The sequence below is a fragment of the Maniola jurtina genome, chromosome 14, assembly GCF_905333055.1.
Source record: "Maniola jurtina chromosome 14, ilManJurt1.1, whole genome shotgun sequence".
Taxonomy (NCBI): domain Eukaryota; kingdom Metazoa; phylum Arthropoda; class Insecta; order Lepidoptera; family Nymphalidae; genus Maniola; species Maniola jurtina.
This window is the reverse complement of record NC_060042.1, coordinates 6,673,579-6,693,583: the sequence shown is the minus strand read 5'-3', so window position 1 is coordinate 6,693,583 and position 20,005 is coordinate 6,673,579. Positions and strand designations below refer to the sequence as shown.

General features: G+C 37.0%; 1 protein-coding gene across 2 annotated transcripts; it reads right to left on the bottom strand.

Moving 5' to 3' along the window:
- Positions 1-500: 500 nt before the first annotated feature.
- Positions 501-19,363, bottom strand: LOC123871728 (casein kinase I-like). 2 transcript variants are annotated; one of them, XM_045915660.1, is made up of 8 exons: positions 19,016-19,363; positions 18,381-18,491; positions 17,397-17,589; positions 10,485-10,627; positions 9,541-9,743; positions 8,768-8,927; positions 8,584-8,664; positions 501-7,660 (listed from the first exon to the last, which is right to left on the bottom strand). In XM_045915660.1, the coding sequence occupies exons 1-8, from the start codon at positions 19,104-19,106 to the stop codon at positions 7,587-7,589; spliced, it is 1,056 nt and encodes a 351-aa protein (XP_045771616.1). In that variant the 5' UTR covers positions 19,107-19,363; the 3' UTR covers positions 501-7,586. The 2 variants fall into 2 exon arrangements, with proteins under 2 accessions (XP_045771616.1, XP_045771617.1); XM_045915661.1 differs by having other exon boundaries at positions 501-7,648.
- Positions 19,364-20,005: the final 642 nt, after the last annotated feature.

Sequence of the window (20,005 nt, the reverse complement as noted above, 5' to 3'; positions counted from 1 at the left end):
TTTTATTTATTTTATTGTGCCAAAGGAATCGTACATACTGGACGTATAAAACAATGCAAGCATAATAAATTTTTGTAATAAAGCATATTCATAATATGCTAAGCTATATGGGCCAGCATTATACAGACTGCATAAAGAAACACGATCACATAATGTAAATCAAACATCTTTGAGATACAAGATCTATTACGTTTTACATATTAGTATAGTATAGTTATACCATTATCTATCATCTATAGTATACCAAGGTCACTGACATAGCCCAAACTATTAGCAAGCTGAAGTGGCAGTGGGCAGGCCATGCCTGTCGTAGAGGCGATGGCCGTTGGAGCCGGAAAGTCCTCGAGTTGAGATCGCGTTTAAGCAAGCGTAGTGTGTGGGACGCCCTCCAACACGATGGACCGACGATATAAAGCGGCTGGCGGGAAGTGGTTGGACGAGGAAGACTGAGGACCAGATGTGATGGCGCTCTATAGGGAAGGCCTATGATGATGATGATAGTATAATATACTCAAATTGGAGGGAACATACTCATCCCCTTGACCTTAAATTTAGAATTTATTAAATCCATTAAAAGCTTCCATTGTCTAATTCCCTTATCCTACGTCTATCGCTCCGTTCCCTCCTTCCGTATTAGTCATTATGCTAAGGTTGAGATCTATAGAGCGCACTTTTATTTCGCTCAGACTTAAGATACGATTAAAACGAGACAGCGTTATATCGCTGGCATAAATCTGTCTCGTTTTAACTGAAACCTAAGTCTGAGCAAAGTCAAAGTGCGCTCTATAGATTTCAGCCTAAGTGTCCACTAGCAATATTTGCGAAGTCATCTGTCAATGTAATTACCCACAGCTTTTACTTGCAGAAGTTGACTTGCGAGTACATATTTACAGTGCACATAGCTTGCCAGAGTTAACTTCTGCAAGTTTTACTGCTGGAATTCTGCACTTTTTATACTGAGCAAGTGACTTGCTAGAGCAGCTAGCTTCTGCTTGTTTTATTGCTAGTGGAAACTTGGCATTAGGCAGGGATGCTGAAATTATGTGTTAGGTATTGATACATCGCATAATATGAATATAAGTATCGATACACGATAATATTTTATTGGTTGATATTGATATATTAAATAAAAAAATGGTATGCTTTATTAATATGGAGATTTATCTAAATAAATTATAGTAATATTTTGTAATAAAATGACCGATGCCGATTCACGAAACTCCAGCAATTTACAAATATGAATGTTTATCTCAGCTGTTTGTACAAGAAAGGAAAGGTTGATGCAAAAATTCGACATTTTAAAGCCGTCATTATCGGCAATTATTCTCCACAAGTGTTTTTCGTAATAAGGGGCTTAATTATTATTAACATTACAGGCTCGTTAAGCAATTTTTTCATACGATATTTCTGTGGAAGTTATATTATTTTATCGATGTATATCGTTTTGAAAATCGATTGTAAAATAGGTATTTTTGTAATATCCTAATAAATATTAATTATTCGTATCCGACATCCTAGTCTCAGGATCACTGATGTCTAAGACCATTTTAGGAGCTTATCACTTATCAGTATTATGCTGTACACGACGACGCTCAGCTACGGAAAGAATGGAGGCAATCAATATATTATTATTAAGATGACAAAAGCCAAAAATTATATCGCTTTAATACTACAACAGTTACGTAATAATTTCCATTATCTAGGATATTGTAAAAAACAGTGTATCCGACTTACCTAAACCTTACTACTTAGACATCAGTGTTACAATTACTATATACAAAATTAAGTCCGATAAGTCTTTGTCGATCGGAGCGGACAACTCGAGAAGAAAAACTTGTCTCGTCGGGTATCGTTCTTTGAAATGCACTGCACTGCACTCCATGTCCCTTTTCACTGATACACGCACATGTCCGCTACATCGTCCGCCGCTTTCCCTGTGATACACTGCTGAACCGGGAGACTAACTCCCGCCCACCTTATACATTCCTCTCACAGGGTTTATATACCTAACCAGCTAACATAAACATATCTATAAGTATTAGTAAAACAATATCATTAAAGTATATTTGGGTAGGTATTAATAGCATACTAACATTCCAAAATACCAAACATCTGTCATACTAACATAGTTATGCCAATACTACAAAATTGGCACCCAAATATCAAAAGGGCATAATATTATGTTGTACAAAGATGATATTTCTATTGCAATTAAATGAATTAAATTCAAACGCAAAGGGATAATGGTATCAATTCTGTTGCACACAATCTCTAAACGTCTGTTTAGAAAAGTTTAGAGAGATACTTTTCTATATGGAACATTATGAAAGGGAAATCAATATATTTAGATCTATCATTTTATTTGTTTATTTTTATTTTTCATGTACCAAAATTGTAGTTACAAAGTTATAGTAAATTAAGTTTTAGTTTAGTTAAAGATTGAGTACAACAGAATTAACCACAATCTAGAAAACAAAAATGCTAAAAATACTGTTGACTAACTTAAACGGAAGTTGGTAAAGTGATAGGCATATTCGACCTCGATAGAAGAGCAACACATCTCGTTAGCAATAAATTCACAACTAAGTATAATCCTTTTCGATGTGCTAGGTTTCATAAAAATAACTAAATATAACGTGGACTTTATTTAACAACTAAAACCTTATGGAATATCCTAACTGCGGGAAAATAGATTCCCATGATATCAATTCAACAAAATACTAGTTTAAATATAATATAATATTTACATAAAATTGAACCTAATTCTCAGTCATATTAGAGATGGATGGTCCAATGAAGTCCAATAAAATATTTCCACACATCCAATATAATGAGAAAGTAACTTTAATTAATTATCAACATATTATACAATATATTGCCATACATTAAATGCAATTAACTGTCATAATATTTGACAAGGCTTCCTTTTTGAGAACGCATCATGCGTTCTGCCCATGAATGGAATAATTATAGGTAGTTGGAGCGTTCCTAATACCCACTTGAAGCAAAGACTTAATAGTCGCTATCCCATTTCGACTGCCGCGAGAGCGAGAGATCGAATACCAGTGGTGTCCGATATCTCACTCTAATTTGGTAGGCGAAGTGGCATAGCAATACTATCAAGCGGTATTTGCTTCAAGTAGGTATTCGAAGTGTTTTATTCATACTTGATAATATAATTCTGCCTTATTGAACAAACCATAAAATAGAATATTGAATGTTTTTATTCGTTTGATAATGAATTTAAAAAGGCTAAGTTATTCAATATAAAAATTATAAATTACTAAGCGTGAATTTAAAGCGGTCACTTACTTTGTCTTATTAGAATCTACGATGCGAACTAGCGAAAGAATCACTATCCATAGTAAAAATGCCAAAGTGTGTTTGTTTGTCCTTCAATCACGGAGAAACGGATCGAACGCAGCAGTTTAAAACCAAGAGTGACATAGGCTACTTTTAAAAGAAAGGCTAGAAAGTAGCCTATACCAATGGAAAATCAAAGACTTCTCACGGGACTTTTAAAATCTAAATCTACGCGAACGAATTCTTGGGCATCAGGCAGATACTTTAAAAAATAGTATTATGATAATTATTACCAATATAGTTTTTTTTTATAAGAAAAATAGGTAATTCAAGGATTAAAAATACTTGCAACATATCATGACAAAAATAATATGTAGTTGCAAGGCCTACTAATAATATCTGACATAATTTTTAGTTACTATGTTTTAATTGTTTTGTAAATTATAAATATTTTGTAAGACTGCCTTATATTTTATCCTTCAATGTTCTATTGCGTTTGCATGTACTTCCATCTATTAAATTAATATTTTGTAAATAATAATATAAATTCGTAAAATTCGTACCACGATTAGCTAACATAAGATACAGAGGTGAAAGATTTTGGTACTTCACACGAGATCAAAGTTATTTAAGCCAGGTACTCATAGTACGCGAGCTGTACCTGTTTATTTATTTATAGTTCCGTACCAAAATGGTAAAAAAGAACCTTTATGGTGAAATTAATTAAGTCCCGTCCATCCGTCTGTCACACCTGCTTACTGCAGTAACTACTTATGCAATGGACTTGTTTGGAATTTCTCGATAGGTAAATCTGCCATAGCGGCCATCGATTCTGCGACAGATATGGCCTGCCTACTGCCACTTTAGCTTACTAGTTCGTTGAGCTATGTCGGTCACCAGGGTTCTAGCATGCTCCATAGCATGCTAAGCGACTTAACTTATAGACAATGCCAACTGTCAGTGTCCAGGTTTCAGCATCATACGTCATCACTGGTTGGATAATCATCAAACGCTGTCGTCTTTAATCTTCGAGGGATCGACGAATTGAAGAATAGTCTATAGAAGTCGTTGAAATACACCTATCAATACTAATATTATAAATACGAAAGTCTGTATAAATGTCTGTCTGTCTGCTAGTTTTCCACGGCTCATCTGTTTAACGATTTGAGAAGATTTCGTATGGAGAAAGTTTACATCCTGGGGACGGACTACTCCGGTTACCTTTTATCCCGAAAAAAATATCCACGCAGATTAAATCGCGGGCATCAGCAAACGCAATAACAGAATAAACTAATAGGTACACATTTGTATCGATACGTATATATGCGCTGTCAATCGCTTTGCAACGCGTTCGCTTACGTTCATCATTCGCACATGAGTACCCGGCTTTAGACTACATGGATAGTTTATATTAGGGCCAAAACATAAAACTGTTATGTGACGCCGCATCTTTAAAATCTATGATCTCGCACAACGCATCGCGCATTGTTCCGATGTTACTTCGTTATTTAATAATAATAGAAGTACGACACGCTTTTTGCGATACAATACATAAGACAAATCCTCAATAACAAAAAATACGTCCAGTACCTAGTGTTTAGGATCTCTGAATGAATGGTTTGGTTATTCGAACCATGGAAGTAAGACGTATTGCACCGCAGTTTTTCGCGTTGGGACGCTGTTTTGTGTTTCGGCCTTTGCAAACGTATCGCAAAATTACGGCCAGTTAAGAATTTAAAATTTCACATTGTCTTCCACCAAAATGAAACAATCAACTATTTTCGTATGAAAATCTAGTCATTATTCTAACAGAAATGGCTATTACTCCAGATTTATCTTACCTAATTAAAACTATGGCAGTGGCTGGACGATTCGAACTGATCTAAAACACGCGCGTAACTCAGGTTATATAACGATTTAGGCACCCGTATTTCGATAGTACAGTCAAGACCAGATAATATTTTTTCAAGGCATTTTTTTCTGATCTTGGTAGGTAAATTAAAATGTTTAATTTTTGGATAACTTATCACTCATATTTATTTGATAGTGACTGTACCAACTGTTAATTGATGGCTGATGTATGGAAGACAATCGGTTTGGAAAGATTATAAATCGTATTGCACGTGAAACCCCATTGCAAAATAAAAAATAAACCCAAAACAGAGTAGCAATTTATTATAATATTGCCATGTAGATAAAACGCCATAACGCATTTATTGGTACCAGAACAAGGCATTGTCGATTGGCTTGGTTACTCAAGATCTATTATTTTTTATACAGTTTGTATAACTCAAATAGAGCTCTGATTGTGTCAAATAAATGCATTTGTCAATAGTAGGGTCGAGAAAGACCATGGCATTCTACCTTCAATCTCGACCAACTCCTCAATCAGACAGTCAAATCGCTCACACGCTTCACCCGTTCATATATTCACATTTCACTTAACATCTAAATATAACTGAGCATAAAGTACAATGCAGCCGTCCTATATCTAAAAAGCGGTTTACTGTAAATAATAGTTTAAGGCTGATATATTTCATATAGAGCATACTTTGACTTCACTCAGACTTAAAACGAGACAAACATAATAGATTATAATATAAACCTTAAGTTTGAACAAAGTCAAAGTCCGCACTACAGATCTCAGCTTAGTTATCGCCAAAAACATGGGAATTTAAGAACACTGATGTTTCTAAGAGGCTACGTAAGACCAAACTTAAAAACGAACTCAAAACCTCGGTCCTACGGAGCATTATTTTTTAGAAACTGATTCTTAGTCTTAGTTAGTGAACTTGTAGATTAGGGATGTAGTCTTGAGGTGGGGGATATGTAGGCAAAGGAGGCTGAACTTCAGGCCTCTGCCAGTCCAGACGAAGATCCATTCTACTCAAATTTGGAGGTGGCGGTGGATCCGGGGCACTTAGCGCCACTGGTACACGAGTTCCCGAAGTGGTGGTCTCTAAACGAGACATTATCAATTTTTCATGTTTTTAAAATTTGGCGATGGTTTGAATTTGATTAAATGCTCTTCCACTAGTCCTGTATCAGTTGGTGTGTCATGACCGATTCGGTCATTTGATTGAGGTCGCGTCGCGCAAATGTACTGGTGACTGAAATCGGTCGTTTTGACCGATCCGGTTCAACCAGTCGCCAAGAACCGAGAACGAAGAATGAAACTAAAAAATATTGAAAGAAATATTGATTACCTACAGATCATTCAATATTTCTTCATTGCCGGTATGTTAGCACGATTGCTTTATTGTTTAGGCCAACATGATGGCACAGGAAAACTACCTACTACTTCATTTAGGCAACACGTGTATATGAGATGCATAAGGTTTTTAGTATGTATAAATCTTAACATAATGATTAAACACGTTTAAAAATAAAAGTTCAATTAAAAAGATAGGTAATTACATCATAACAGTGCATACAATCGGGAAAAATATTACAATAATGCAGCGATTTTGAACCCGCGTCGTCGGACGACCTATAATGAAACACGAAACTATACGAAACGAGCGTGCGCAATCGAGACTTGGAATCTCATCGTCCGATTCACAACTGACTACTGAGACTGAGTACCGATACATTCGTGAGGAACGAAGAGCAATCATGACTGATTGGACTGAAGTACCGAAGTACCGAAAAGTACCGAATGACTGATGAGTTGATGACTGATGGACGACCGAAAAGATCTCAGTCGTTGCTCTAATCAGTAGTCATAGGAAAGTTCCCATGTTTTTTCGCGACAACTCAAAAACTATTCTTTGCAGTTAACAGCTTTTTAGATATAGGACGGCAGAACGGATGCGCTACGCTCAAACGAGTCGCATCATAGCGAGACGCCTCGGAGACGGCTCCCGGTCCGCTCGACGATTCGCCTAATAGGCATCCGAGACGGTCGAGCGGCTTGACTTCAAGCACGTAGATTTTTGCATGAATTTACAATGTTTGCTTGATGCTTGAGTCAAGCATTCACATGCTTGACGGTGATTGATGCGATTTTATATTTTTGCTAGACGCGATGTTCGGACAGTCTTCGAAAGAAAAGTGCCGTTTGCTGGCTCAGGCTGCTCGATGAGCGCATCAAGCTGCTTAATCAAGCGAGGCAAAACTGCGTGCTTGGCGTCAAGCGGCTCGACCATCTCGGAAGCCCTTAAAAATAATTTACAATATATGAACGTTTAACACGAATGCGTACAAAATTGATTGTTAGTTTAACACTCGAACATGGGGCGGGCGGCGTGCAGTCGCGTCGCTGGGCGGCGCGCGGAGCTCCCTCACCGCCACTCGGAGATGGCCGCCACCGTGGTGCTGGGCTGCGCCGTGGGGCCCGGCGCCGCTGCCACAGACACTACGGGTGGGTTATACTTGCCTAACTGAACACGAGGGCTTCAAACTACAACTATACAGGCCAACAAGGCTCTTTTGGCGCGTGGCTAAAATCGGAACTAAAGCCGCCATCTTGAGAAGTGCACTTGTTGATGGTTCGCTGTGTCGGCATAAAGCTACAACAGCGCCCTCACTCAAGAGCCAAAAGAGCCTTGTTTGACTGTAGTTCATTTATTAATCCCGGAGACCAAAATGACGTTTCGTGTGTTGCCTGTTTTTTACGACTCTTTGATAGTGATGTGGCAATTAATACTTACCGATTTTAATCGATACGGTTAATAATAAAGTATGAGACAACAAAAATTGTTGAAAATAATTCCGATTCAAATGAAATAAGTATGGGCTGATTCTCAATTTATGAGTTTTACATACTATTGGAAAATTCCTTAGGTTAATAATTATTTTTTGTAAAATAGTGATTAAAAAAATCCACTATACAAACAAAATCATCATCATCTTCATTAACTCATCACAGATACTGAGCTTGGGTTTCTTTTCAGAATGAGCTACAATCAACACAATATAGCGATCCTTTTACGATATGAAAAAACATTTGGAGTAGTATTTGTAACTCTTAGGTTTGCTTCTAGACACGGTTTTCGTTTTTTACTGTGTCGACGTTGCGTTATGAGATATGACGTTCTTGAAATAATAGCATGCGCCTACTACACTTTTTGGTAACGAAGTATCTGATATCCACATCTAATATTATAAATACGAAAGTGTGTTTGTGTGCGGGTCTATCTGTCGGTTAGCATTGAAAGAGTTCCCATCTTAAAGACCCATTCGTTTAACCGATTTTTGTGAAATTCGGTTCAGAGATAGCTTGCATCCCGAAAAGTAGAGGTCGCGGGCGTCAACTAGTATTTTATAAATGATACATACGGCTAGTTTCTTCTTGTTCTTGGTTTTGATCGGGGCGTCTGAGCGTGCGGTCGAGAGGTGGAAATGATCCTCGCGGAAGGCCTGGAATTCAACAGAATTTTATTTATTAAGTCCTTACAATCATAAGTCATTCAGTCAAAGAACAGCATTCACAGCCCTATTATCTAAAATTAACTGTACTCACCAAACTTGAGCATATTCCAGTCGAATACGTAGTCATAGGTGAAACCCTGTCGGTAGAGGAGCATGCGGAACAGCTGGCGCAGGTGGCCGTAGTCGGGCCGGTCCTCGAAGCGCAGGCGCCGGCAGTACTTCAGGTACAGCTGGAACTCGATCGGGTGGTTCTGCGGGACAGATCACGCTTAGCACAACTTCAAACAAGAACAATGGTCTTGACAGGCCAGGTTCACTTGGTCAATCGACCCCTTGGTGAATCGAAATATGTAGTACGCGACAGGTCGAGATAACAATCGGGATTTGAGGCGGGGGGACGACCCGCACACCCGCGCTATACCGCACCGGGTTAGAGCGGGGGCTGTGCGGGTTTGCGGGTGCTATACCTACGGCGGCGCGCCCCTTTGACGGCACTAACGACAGGTCGCGGACTCTATCCTTTCTCTCTCACATAAGAGATAAAAGAATAAGACAGCAGTTTTGATGACAGCATTGGGAGAGACGGCAGAAAGAGAGAGGGACGGCGGAGAGAGCAGGAGAAAAGGGGGGGCACAGAAAGAGACAGAGGGAGAGAGAGTTCACACAATAGACTAGAGGATTTAGCAAATATGTTAACGTTTATTTGCCTTGTTATATTTGATAAATATTTGTATAGTATAGTTATATTTGTATAGTATATTTGATTAAAAACACTTAATTTAGAATTCCATTCGAATTCCTATCAAATAAAAAATTTAAATATCTCCCAGAGAGGCTCTCACAGCATTAGCAGTTCCCACTTACTTTGCACAGTTCGTCAAATGGTGTGGACAGTTTCTTCTCAGATATTCTCTCGTATTTCTGGCGTTTGGTGGCCGCCTTGAGGCCCTGCCACGGCAGACTGCCGCGGTTGAAGTACATGAGCACATAGCCCAGCGACTCCAAGTCATCGCGTCGGGATTGTTCAATGCCTAGATGAGTGTTGATTGATGCGTATCTTGCAGTGCCTAAATAAATTATATAATACAGTAAAGTATTAAAACCTGATAGCCTGGTGGCTAAGACGCCCGCCTCTTATTCGGAAGGTCATTGGTTCGATTCCGGGCATGCACTTCTAACTTTTCGGAGTTATGCGCGTTTTAAGCATACTCCCATGACATACCCCTTTCATGTTAGCCCGCTTCCATCTTAGACATCACCTACCACCAGGTGAGATTGTAGTCAAGGGCTAATTTGTATCTGAATAAAAAAGCTATTGAATATCACTGGTGAAGGAGAACATGGTGAGATATCTGCATGCCTGACAGTTCTAAATAATTTTCTCAGTGTGAATTCAGCCAATCCCCACTTGACCAGCATGACCTAAACCGTTCTCATGTACTCAGTAGTGGGACAGCAATGGGTTGATCATGGTGATTCTCATCATTGAAAGAAAGGAGCAACTGCAGTTTCATGTTGATTCTATACAATTGAAACTTCTTATGGTAGAAATACTTGTCTAAGAGAAAGAACAAATTTATTTAAACACACAGATGATTCCCGCAGCTTCACCCGCGTGGGTGTTTTTTTATAAATCCCATGGGAACTTGTTATTTTCCGTGACAAAAGTAGTTATGTTCGTCCCCGGGATGTAAGCTAACTCTGTACCAAATCTCATCAAAATCAGTTGAACGGTGGGGCCGTGAAAAGTTAGCAGACAGACAGACAGACATACTTTCGCATTCATAATATTAGTATGGATTACTCACCTGTCAAGTTTTTGTTTTCTCTATAAGGGATATGTTGGTTGGTGCGTCCATCTTTGTACTTCTTGGCTAGTCCAAAATCTATAATGTATACTAAGTTCCCTCTTTTGCCGAGGCCCATTAAAAAGTTGTCTGGCTTAATGTCTCTGTAAATAATAATAATATAATACATTCATACAAGTAAAAAACTGTGCAGTAAAATCAATTATAGTTTACACAAGTATAAATTAATTTTTTTGTAACACCCCCAACAAGTGAAGGTTACAGTAATAACTAGAAAAGAGCTGATAACTTTAATTAAAATCAGTTCATTAGTTTAGGAGCTACGATGACACAGACAGAGACAAAGATACACACGTCAAACTTATAACACCCCCCTTTTTGGGTTAGGTTGGGGGGGAGGGGGGGGGGGGGGGGGGTTTAAAAATACAATAAAATACCAAAACGAATAGAGTTATTACATTAAACCTAATTAAGGCTCAAAGGGTTGCTAGTGGGAAGGTGCTTATACACAATAGATGAATTTTTGAAATTTGAAGAATAGGTTAAATATGAATTGTACTTTGTACTAATTTTGGATGCCTGATTGTGTAGCGATTTAGGGTTTCTGTACGATGCCGCGTTGAAACCGATAGGGGACTTCGTCTGTGTTGGTGTTAGCTGGCGGCGTGCTCTGCCTTGTTGGAGTGTTTTTTTTTTTTGTTAAAACTGAAAGCGCTCTAAGGGGGTGCCGTGCGTATGTCGGCGAGCGCCGGCACAGACGGGGTCCATACTTGTATAGTTTAACTAACTTGTTACAAATAACTACAAACTTGACATTGGCTAATCTTTGTAAAGCCAGACGAGAGAGAAAAAAACAAAACCGATAGGAGTTAGCCTGCTTCCATTTTAAACTACATCATCACTTCTCACCAGGTGAGATCGCAGTCATAAGCAAACTTGTCACTGCGTAAAAAACTATGTCCATATCCATAATTGGATCTAAAGCCGCATTTTCACTAGGGGACATTTGTTGCGCGACTCTGTCGCTCGACACGAAATTCACGTGTCCCGCGCCATGTCGCCCGACGTCGTCCGACGTCGCTTGGGACATTTACGTGTCGCGCAACTTGTCGCTAGTCGATGGTCTGCGAGCGTCGACGCGCGCGACCTTCGTGTCCCTCGACAATCGCCGGGCAGGCTTTGAGTGGTGAGAACGTGTGTCGCTTTGTGTTCCACTGCACTGAACAGCACTACTTCCTCGGGCGACATACTGGTCACGACTGGCCAATGAGAACGAGTCATATGTCGCGGGACATTGTCCCACAACTTTTACAGAGACAACTACGTGAATGTCGAGCGACAAGTATCTGCGACATGTCGCCTAGTGAAAATGCGCCTTTATAGTATTATGCCAGTAATCTGTTAGTGTGTCAGTTTTACAAATTTTGACATCAACCTAACTGGAATTTAAACTTCTTACATATAAGGTAGATATTGAACTGCCCTCAAACAAAATTAGCTAAAATAAATATGGAAGGTCAACAATGTCTTTGTCATAAGTAAATGGTTAATAATAAGCCAAACTTAGTAGCACAATATTGACTCAGATGTAGGAATTAATCACTAACCATATTATAAATGCGAAAGTGTGTTCGTTTGTCTTTTAATCACGTCGCAACGGAGGAACGGATAGACATGGTATTTTGCATGGGTACAATATAGGCTACTCTTTATCCCGGAAAATAAAGACCCCCACAGGATTCTTAAAATTTAAATCTACGCGGACGAAGTCACTGCCATTAGCTAGTCATATCTAAATACAAACCACATTAGATAATAAATAAACAAGATTCATAATGAAAGTCTGAGGTTGGTCATGTACTGTGTTGATAAGGCTACTGTCTGCAATGTTATAGTTACATCCTTATCTTTAACCTTATATAAAAATTAAATTAAAAATTTAAAAAACCCCCGACACATACACCTCTAAAAAGTAAAAAAATAATAGGTAAGTATGTATGGGCCCTTTAAGAATAGTATAAATAGTAAAGTTTTTATCCAAGCGCTCGTTGCGCCAGGGGACCGCTACCTATCATAAACTATGAAAGTCATCAATAGTCTTTAGCGGTCCCCCGACGCAACGAACGCTTGGATAAAAACTTTACTATTTATACTATTCTTAAAGGGCCCATACATACTTACCTATTATTTTTTTACTTTTTAGAGGTGTATGTGTCGGGGGTTTTTTAAATTTTTAATTTAATTTTTATAACTCTAGTTACCCTAAGTTTTATGAATAGATTATTATTATTATGTTACTATATATAGAGATTACTAGATCTATTAGATCTATTACATCTCTATCGCGATTAATAGCCTCATTGGGTGACAAGAGCCTCAAGGGCCGGCTCATTTATTGCGCAACGGATCAGTCTGGCTGTCCAGCGCGGAAATGCAGACACTTTTTTTTTTACACCATTTCACGCGGGCATGGTTTGTATAGTAATTAGATAAGACTAGCTTTAAGTTTTACTGTAATTTTTTCATCTACTATAATATTAGATACCTACAGGTTTTATGTCTACCCTGCCACTGAAGCCTCAAATTAGCTAGGTAGGTATAAGGTATTTCGGCCTGGCCCAAAATCATATAGAAAATGATGATATAGGCACATAAATTGTCATTTCATTCATATGGAATGACAATTTATGTGCCTATATCCTACATATACCCTATATACCTACCTAGTCTGTTCAAAGTTCAAACGGCAACGTTAAATACCATCATCATATTTTAATGCCACCAAGCCCTGGAAAATACCTACTACCTATTTATAAAATAGGTACCTATTAGATACCTAGTAGGTTGTAGAACTCAGGTACTAATTTGTTATTGCTACGTGAGAAGGTTTTAGAGTTATTAATTTAAGTAGATAGGTAACCTAATTATTGCACCGTGTACCTACAGGGAAAATTCAATACGTAGCAGTAGTTCTGAAACCGAGCAACCTCCTTCGTGTTTTCTCCAAGCTTCGCGACATATTAGCGAAATAAAAAATAGTACCGTGGTGGCGCTAGCAAGAAACAACAGGTAGGCCAGGTAGGTAGGTACCTAATTAATGAAACAACAAATTGAAAATTTGGATAGATTTTTTATTTGTTTATAAAATATTTTGGAGACTCAATTTTAAAAAATCATTTTAAGTATAATTATTTTACTTATTGATATAATTTATTGACTACTTTACACCTTTCCATCGCTGCCGTCACTGCACCAATAACAGCTGATCTGAAGCCTGAAATCAAGAACGCAAGACGCAACGAACGCTTGGATAAAAACTTTACTATTTATACTATTCTTAAAGGGCCCATACATACTTACCTATTATTTTTTTACTTTTTAGAGGTGTATGTGTCGGGGGTTTTTTAAATTTTTAATTTAATTTTTATTTCACGCTTTTTAAACTTTTATTCATAAATTACCGTTTATTTGTGCCATTCTAAAACCCAATTTCTATAATAATATAAATCCAATAAGGCAGCTAATATCTCTTCAAAAGTAACATCAATGTTATGTTAATTATACGTTCCATGAAATATTTTTGACCGAACATCACTAAATCAAGAATTATCTGAATGATCACATAGTTTAACATGACCAAAACGAAATATCTGTTTCTAACATGTCGTTGCTTTAAAAATGTACCCATTTTACGTAGTCGTATAATAGTTCGCTTTTCAAGATATACCTACGATTAAATTGAAATCGACTTTCACCCGATGAAATAAGGAATAAAGTGGCTTGTATTTCATTTTGTTTGTTATTGCATGTAAAATTTTTATTTGACATAACTTTCAAAAACCGGTCAAGTGCGAGTCTGCCTCACACATGAAGAGTTCCGTACAAGTTTTTATTTATGTAATGACAATTCAGTTGTCGGATTTTTCTGTTTACTTGGGCCACAGGAGTAGAGTGCTTGGGCTATAAGATATTGCTACCTGCCTTTCATGATTCTACGTAAACGGGAAGTACCCAATTTATAAGTTTTGATTCTCTTGAAAGATGACACACAGACAGACAACGAAGTGGTGAAGGAAAACACCGTCAGGAAACCTGCATGCTTAAGAGTTGGCCATAATGCTCCCTCAAAGGTGCGTGAGGTGTGCCAATACGTGCTTGGCCAGTGTGGTAGCTTCTCATTCTGAGAGGAGACTTGTGCTCAGTAGTAAGCCGGCAATGGGTTGATCCTGATGATGATGAATTTTTAACGTATTTTGTCAAAATAAATAAGCTGAGTTCAAGCAGATAAAATATAAAGAAGGTGCGCCTAATGCATCATCCAAACCTGCGCGACAAAGCGACTACGATGCGGGAACCTCAGCCGCGCGGAGGGTCATCGCCTCCTACGATATTTAATGGTGCCATGCACACCTACGCGACTAAAACAGTCGAGGCTACAACATCCTTTTTTTTCTACAGATACCTACTGAACCCTAAAAATAGTTTGACTATGGTTTGGGTTTGGGTTGATTGTTCGTGGCCTTTGGTTGACTGTTGGATATTATAATTGAATTGATGTTTTCTCGTTTAACTGTGATTATAATATTTTATAAATTAGAAACTCCGCGCCTACGATCCAAAGTATCGGAGTTTTCCAAAACATTATTTTCAAATAAATAATTATGTATCTAAGCAACGTCCATCTTGACAGCTTGACATTTGCCAATTGACATAATATTATGAACCTCTGTTACAATAGTGAAAGATCCCAGGGCCACCAGCCGTCACGTATTTTCTGACGAACGAAATGTGGACGATTGAGTAATGTTAGTATGTACTAAGAACGCATGCCTACAGACCTGCTAGCTTGCTTAGACGGCCAATTTTCAGGTATCAGGTAATCAAGGTACATAAAAACATTACTTACCTCACGTGAATTCTCCAATTTTTTTAATTTTTAGCTGTTTTTTTTTAAATATTAATAATTAATTGACATAAGTAAACTATAAGAGAGTGAGAGAGAAGTCAATATATCCTAATACATGTCTTACTCAGTCTCATGCGCGTAGATAATGATGCCCTCGCGCTCAAACCCACAGAGGCATTAAAATTGAATTTAGGGGATGATTGGCCCTCTGGATCGGTCTGTCTTCTTGTAAAAGGTTTTAAAATAGTTGTCTGGTGGACATATATAAAAATGGAGCATCAGAATATACGTGCAGTTAAGTAATTACTTATTTTGGGAGCTTTAAAGCGTCTGCAAAGCAATACGGCCGACGCGGGAAGTGTCTGGGAGTATTGGCGACATATTTTTAAGGATATTGCCTAAAATATACGTAAAAATCAGTTTGGAGAATTTACGTGAGGTAAATAATGGTTTTATGTACCTTGATTATCAGATACCTGAAAATTGGCCGTCTAAGCAAGCTAGCACGTAGGCTAGGCATGCTTTCTTAGTACTTACTAACACTACTCAATCGTACATATTTCCTGTGTCAGAAAATACGTAACCTCTGGTGGTCCTGGGATAAAAGTAATAAGAAAACCAGAAACGAGCTGATAACTTCCAAACGGCTGAACCAATTTTTTTGGATTATAGCTAAGAACACTCTCGATCAAGCCACCTTTCAAACAAAAAAAACTAAATTAAAATCGGTCCATTCGTTTAGGCGCTACGAGGCCACAGACAGATACACAGATACACAGATACACAGATACACAGATACACAGATACACAGATACACAGATACACAGATACACACGTCAAACTTATAACACCCCTCTTTTTGGGTCGGGGGTTAAAAATGACCTGCATCAATAAACATGAAGTGCCCTGACCATCACTCTCTGTGTATAATATATCACTGGTAGTTGGTACTGATTCTGATTGCAACTAAAATCAGTATTCACATCTTTTTCTTACCAATGTTACAAGAAAAGGACTGAAAGAAGGAAGGAAGACAAGAAGGAAGGAGAAATTTAACTGTCAAACCTTGTGACCTTAGTTCTTGAAGCCTTAGTGCTTAAATTTGTAGAGGTACACTAAAATTAATGGGTCTTTAAATTAAAATTCATTTGCTGTCATTTTTAAAAAGCAATATAAAACAGAAAAAGATGTAAATACTGAGAAAAACATCGGAATTGATGCCACTGTTTTGGATACTAAAAGTTCTAGTCATTCAAAACTTTTTAGCATTGAAACAGATCTTACTCTGAAAACCTTGCAATTAAGACAAACAGGAAAATAAATTATTATTGAAACAATAAATCAAGTTTCAATTAGTTATTAATACTTATTATTAAATGGCAATCACATGAATAAAGTTTTACTTCTCTTGCTACACTCTCTGTTTATCATTCATTAGCTTTTGCGTGAGATTTAGTCTGCGTGAAATAATTTATAGCATTTGGGGATAATGTAGCTAGTATTATTGATTCTGAGCACAATTAAATTTAGGAGTATTGTAAAATTGACGCTCTGTTCTTTTTCAGCAATATTAAAAAGAAAAAGATGCAGATGCTCTAAATTTAGTTTAGAGAAGACTAAAGTGGCGCAGAATCGGCGCCATTGTAAAGCTAATGTACATAGAAATTGGATGAGTAGTTTTGAAGATTACCTCCTAGTCCTGCATCCAAACTTACTACCTCTTTATAATATTAGTGTCTAGATGGTAATACTAACACTTTCCCTAACATTATAAATGTGAAAATGATGTTTGTTAGTTTGCCGTTATATTACACTGTACACAGCAACAGAGAAACAAATCAATGTGATTTTTGCATGAATACAGTTAAAGACCTGGAGAATGACATAGGCTACTTTTTACTCTGGGAAATAAAAAGTTTCCACAGGTTTTTTAAAATACTTAAATCCACACAGACAAAGTCACAGGCATCATAATACAGTGATTTAATAATTTGTAGAATATTTACCTATGAATGAAGTTCTTATAATGTATGTGCTCAATGCGAGTGATGAGCTGGTCTGCTAGTAGGAGCACAGTCTTAAGGGAGAAGCGACGCGAACAGAAGTTGAAGAGATCTTCCAAAGAAGGGCCCAATAGTTCCATGACCATAACATTGTAGTCTCCCTCGGAACCACACCATTTTATTGCTGGGATACCAACTGTTAAAATAATTAAAAAAATGAATAAAACCTTATACTTTATTATCTTTTTGTGACCAAAGTTTTGTTATGGCAGCTAATCACACCAACCACAAGTGCTCAAACACGTGCACTCTTTATTCCCTCACTCTCATAGTCCAATGAATAGGACAGGAAAGATGAGTTGCAAGACCATCAGTTTATACTATGCTCTCAGAGCTATGGTGTGTGATAATATAATGCAGTTTATAACCATAGATTTTGTTTTACAAAGTGAAATATCACTACTATAATTTAATAATTATTTATTAGTGATAGGAATGGGTGCTGCAAATTCTTGGGGATATCATGATGAATCATAATATTGACATGCAATTAAGTACTAACTAAAACAATTACAAATACACAGTCTGATGAAATAAGTATAGCATTAAAAATGTATACTTATATTATTAGAAAGAGACAATAAATCCTGAATAATTTCTTAAGTAGCACCAAAGTTTATTCCTGTTGTGAGGTTGAGCAAGTACATACTTACATAGTGATTTTGAGTAGTCTGACTATTTTAACAAGACCTTGACTTGTTTTACAGATAAAACAAATATACAAGAAAACCAACATCTTTTTTAAATGCAGGATCTTATCCCACTATCCATAATATCCATAATGATGTTTAAGGTTGTTTACCCCAAATTGCACTAGCTATTCAGATCTATTATATTTACACAGTATTGCCAATACATTAGCAACTTAATGTATACAAGTTACGATAAAAGCGTCAATATAGTTTAAACACAATATGAATTACTCACCACCCCCTTGCATAAGTTTATAAAATTTGCTCTCTATGTGTAACTGTGGATGTCTTGTCCTTTTACATTCTAATTTTATGGCTACCTCTTTTCTTGTTACTATGTGTGTTCCTGAAATATAAAATGAATTATTGTTAATAATAACCATTCATTCAGATACAACTGATGTTTGGAATTTATGACTCAACTTTATTAATGTTAGTAATGAGCTTATTGACTTCTTAACGGGTGTTTTAAGATATATACTTCGCCCTTTTCTATGCCCTTGCTTTCATGGTTATTGTTTATATGTACAGAAACTGAAAAACTAGTGATTATCCTGATTTTATATTTTGACAGAAATATTGTAATCTTTTGAGCAATTAAATTAACATGCATTATTTAATATATTGTTCAAGCATCGCAAACATCAAGACAGAACAAATCACATGTTATCACACATAAAAACAATAAAATAAATTATGAGATTAGATCCAAAATTATAGTAATAGTACGTTGCCACGGCAATTAGTTTCAGATAATAAGCTTGTACCATGAAAGGGCTTGCAGCTAGGCATTTCGAAACAAAAAAAATGCAGCTGGCCTACAATAGCAACCATCTTTCTTTGTTTACAATGGTTTCTATTCTCACTCACCTAAATAAATGTCTCCGAACGATCCTGAGCCAATTTTACGACCTAGTCTGTATTTATTACCGACGCGAAGCTCCATTTTGAAATTTTGCATGATAAAATTACTTTAATATCACTGATGGCCGATTCATTACAGGACGGCCATATTTGCGATAGACGCAGATCTTTATTAGATAGAACTTTTCAACTTTGGATGAAATATATTAAATAATAGCTTCTCCACGGTCGACCTTTTGTAGTTTAGTAGCAGGAATCTGAAATATACGCTATCTTTCTTTTACAAAATATTAACAAATTCTCTTTTACACACACGCATTTAGATTTTTTTTGTAACCTCTGAATCAATCTTCATTCATTTTCATTCTCTAGCATTTTCTCATTCACAGATTAAATTAAATACTCAAAGTTACATATCACTCATTCATTCAATTTGATGCGTTCAAATTAAAAGTAGCACCCTACCTCGGGTAACATTAGTCTTATATTATTATGTAGTACCCGATCTTTGTCATCTGTGGTATAATAACGGCGCAGCGGCGGTCATTTCGCTTGATTTCGCTCCCCAAGACAGTTTTGCGTAAATGTGGTACATTTTTGTAAAAGTTTTTGTAGGATCAGGTGTTACCAAAGGTTCCTAAATTGCAGCAATTGTGCAGTTCTTAGAATACAGCAATTGTGCTATGATTAATTTTGGGGTAACTTTGTGAATGTATCATTATAAATTAGCTAGTAGCTCGATCATTGGACATAATTTACCCATACTACCTACAAAAACAAAATTAGTTTTAATTGCTGTTTTCCCACTTTTATATAAGCTTTTTTAATAAGATTCTTGTGCCATGATAAAGTTACCACACAGATTGAGGTAACTTTGTAAATCGCACTTTCCATATTATTTTGGAAAGTGTACAGTCGTCAGCACAGGCCAATAATGTATGTGTCGTCAGCCGAACGCTCACAAAGCACAGCTAGCTCACTAGGGAACGATAAAGC

Coding starts and splice junctions, on each gene's coding strand:
- LOC123871728 (XM_045915660.1), bottom strand. CDS start 19,106: ATGCAAAATTTCAAAATGGAGCTTCGCGTCGGTAATAAATACAGACTA. Junction 9,744..10,484: donor AGAAAACAAAAACTTGACAG/GTGAGTAATCCA, acceptor TAATTTATTTAG/GCACTGCAAGATACGCATCA. Junction 8,665..8,767: donor CTGGAATATGCTCAAGTTTG/GTGAGTACAGTT, acceptor GTTGAATTCCAG/GCCTTCCGCGAGGATCATTT.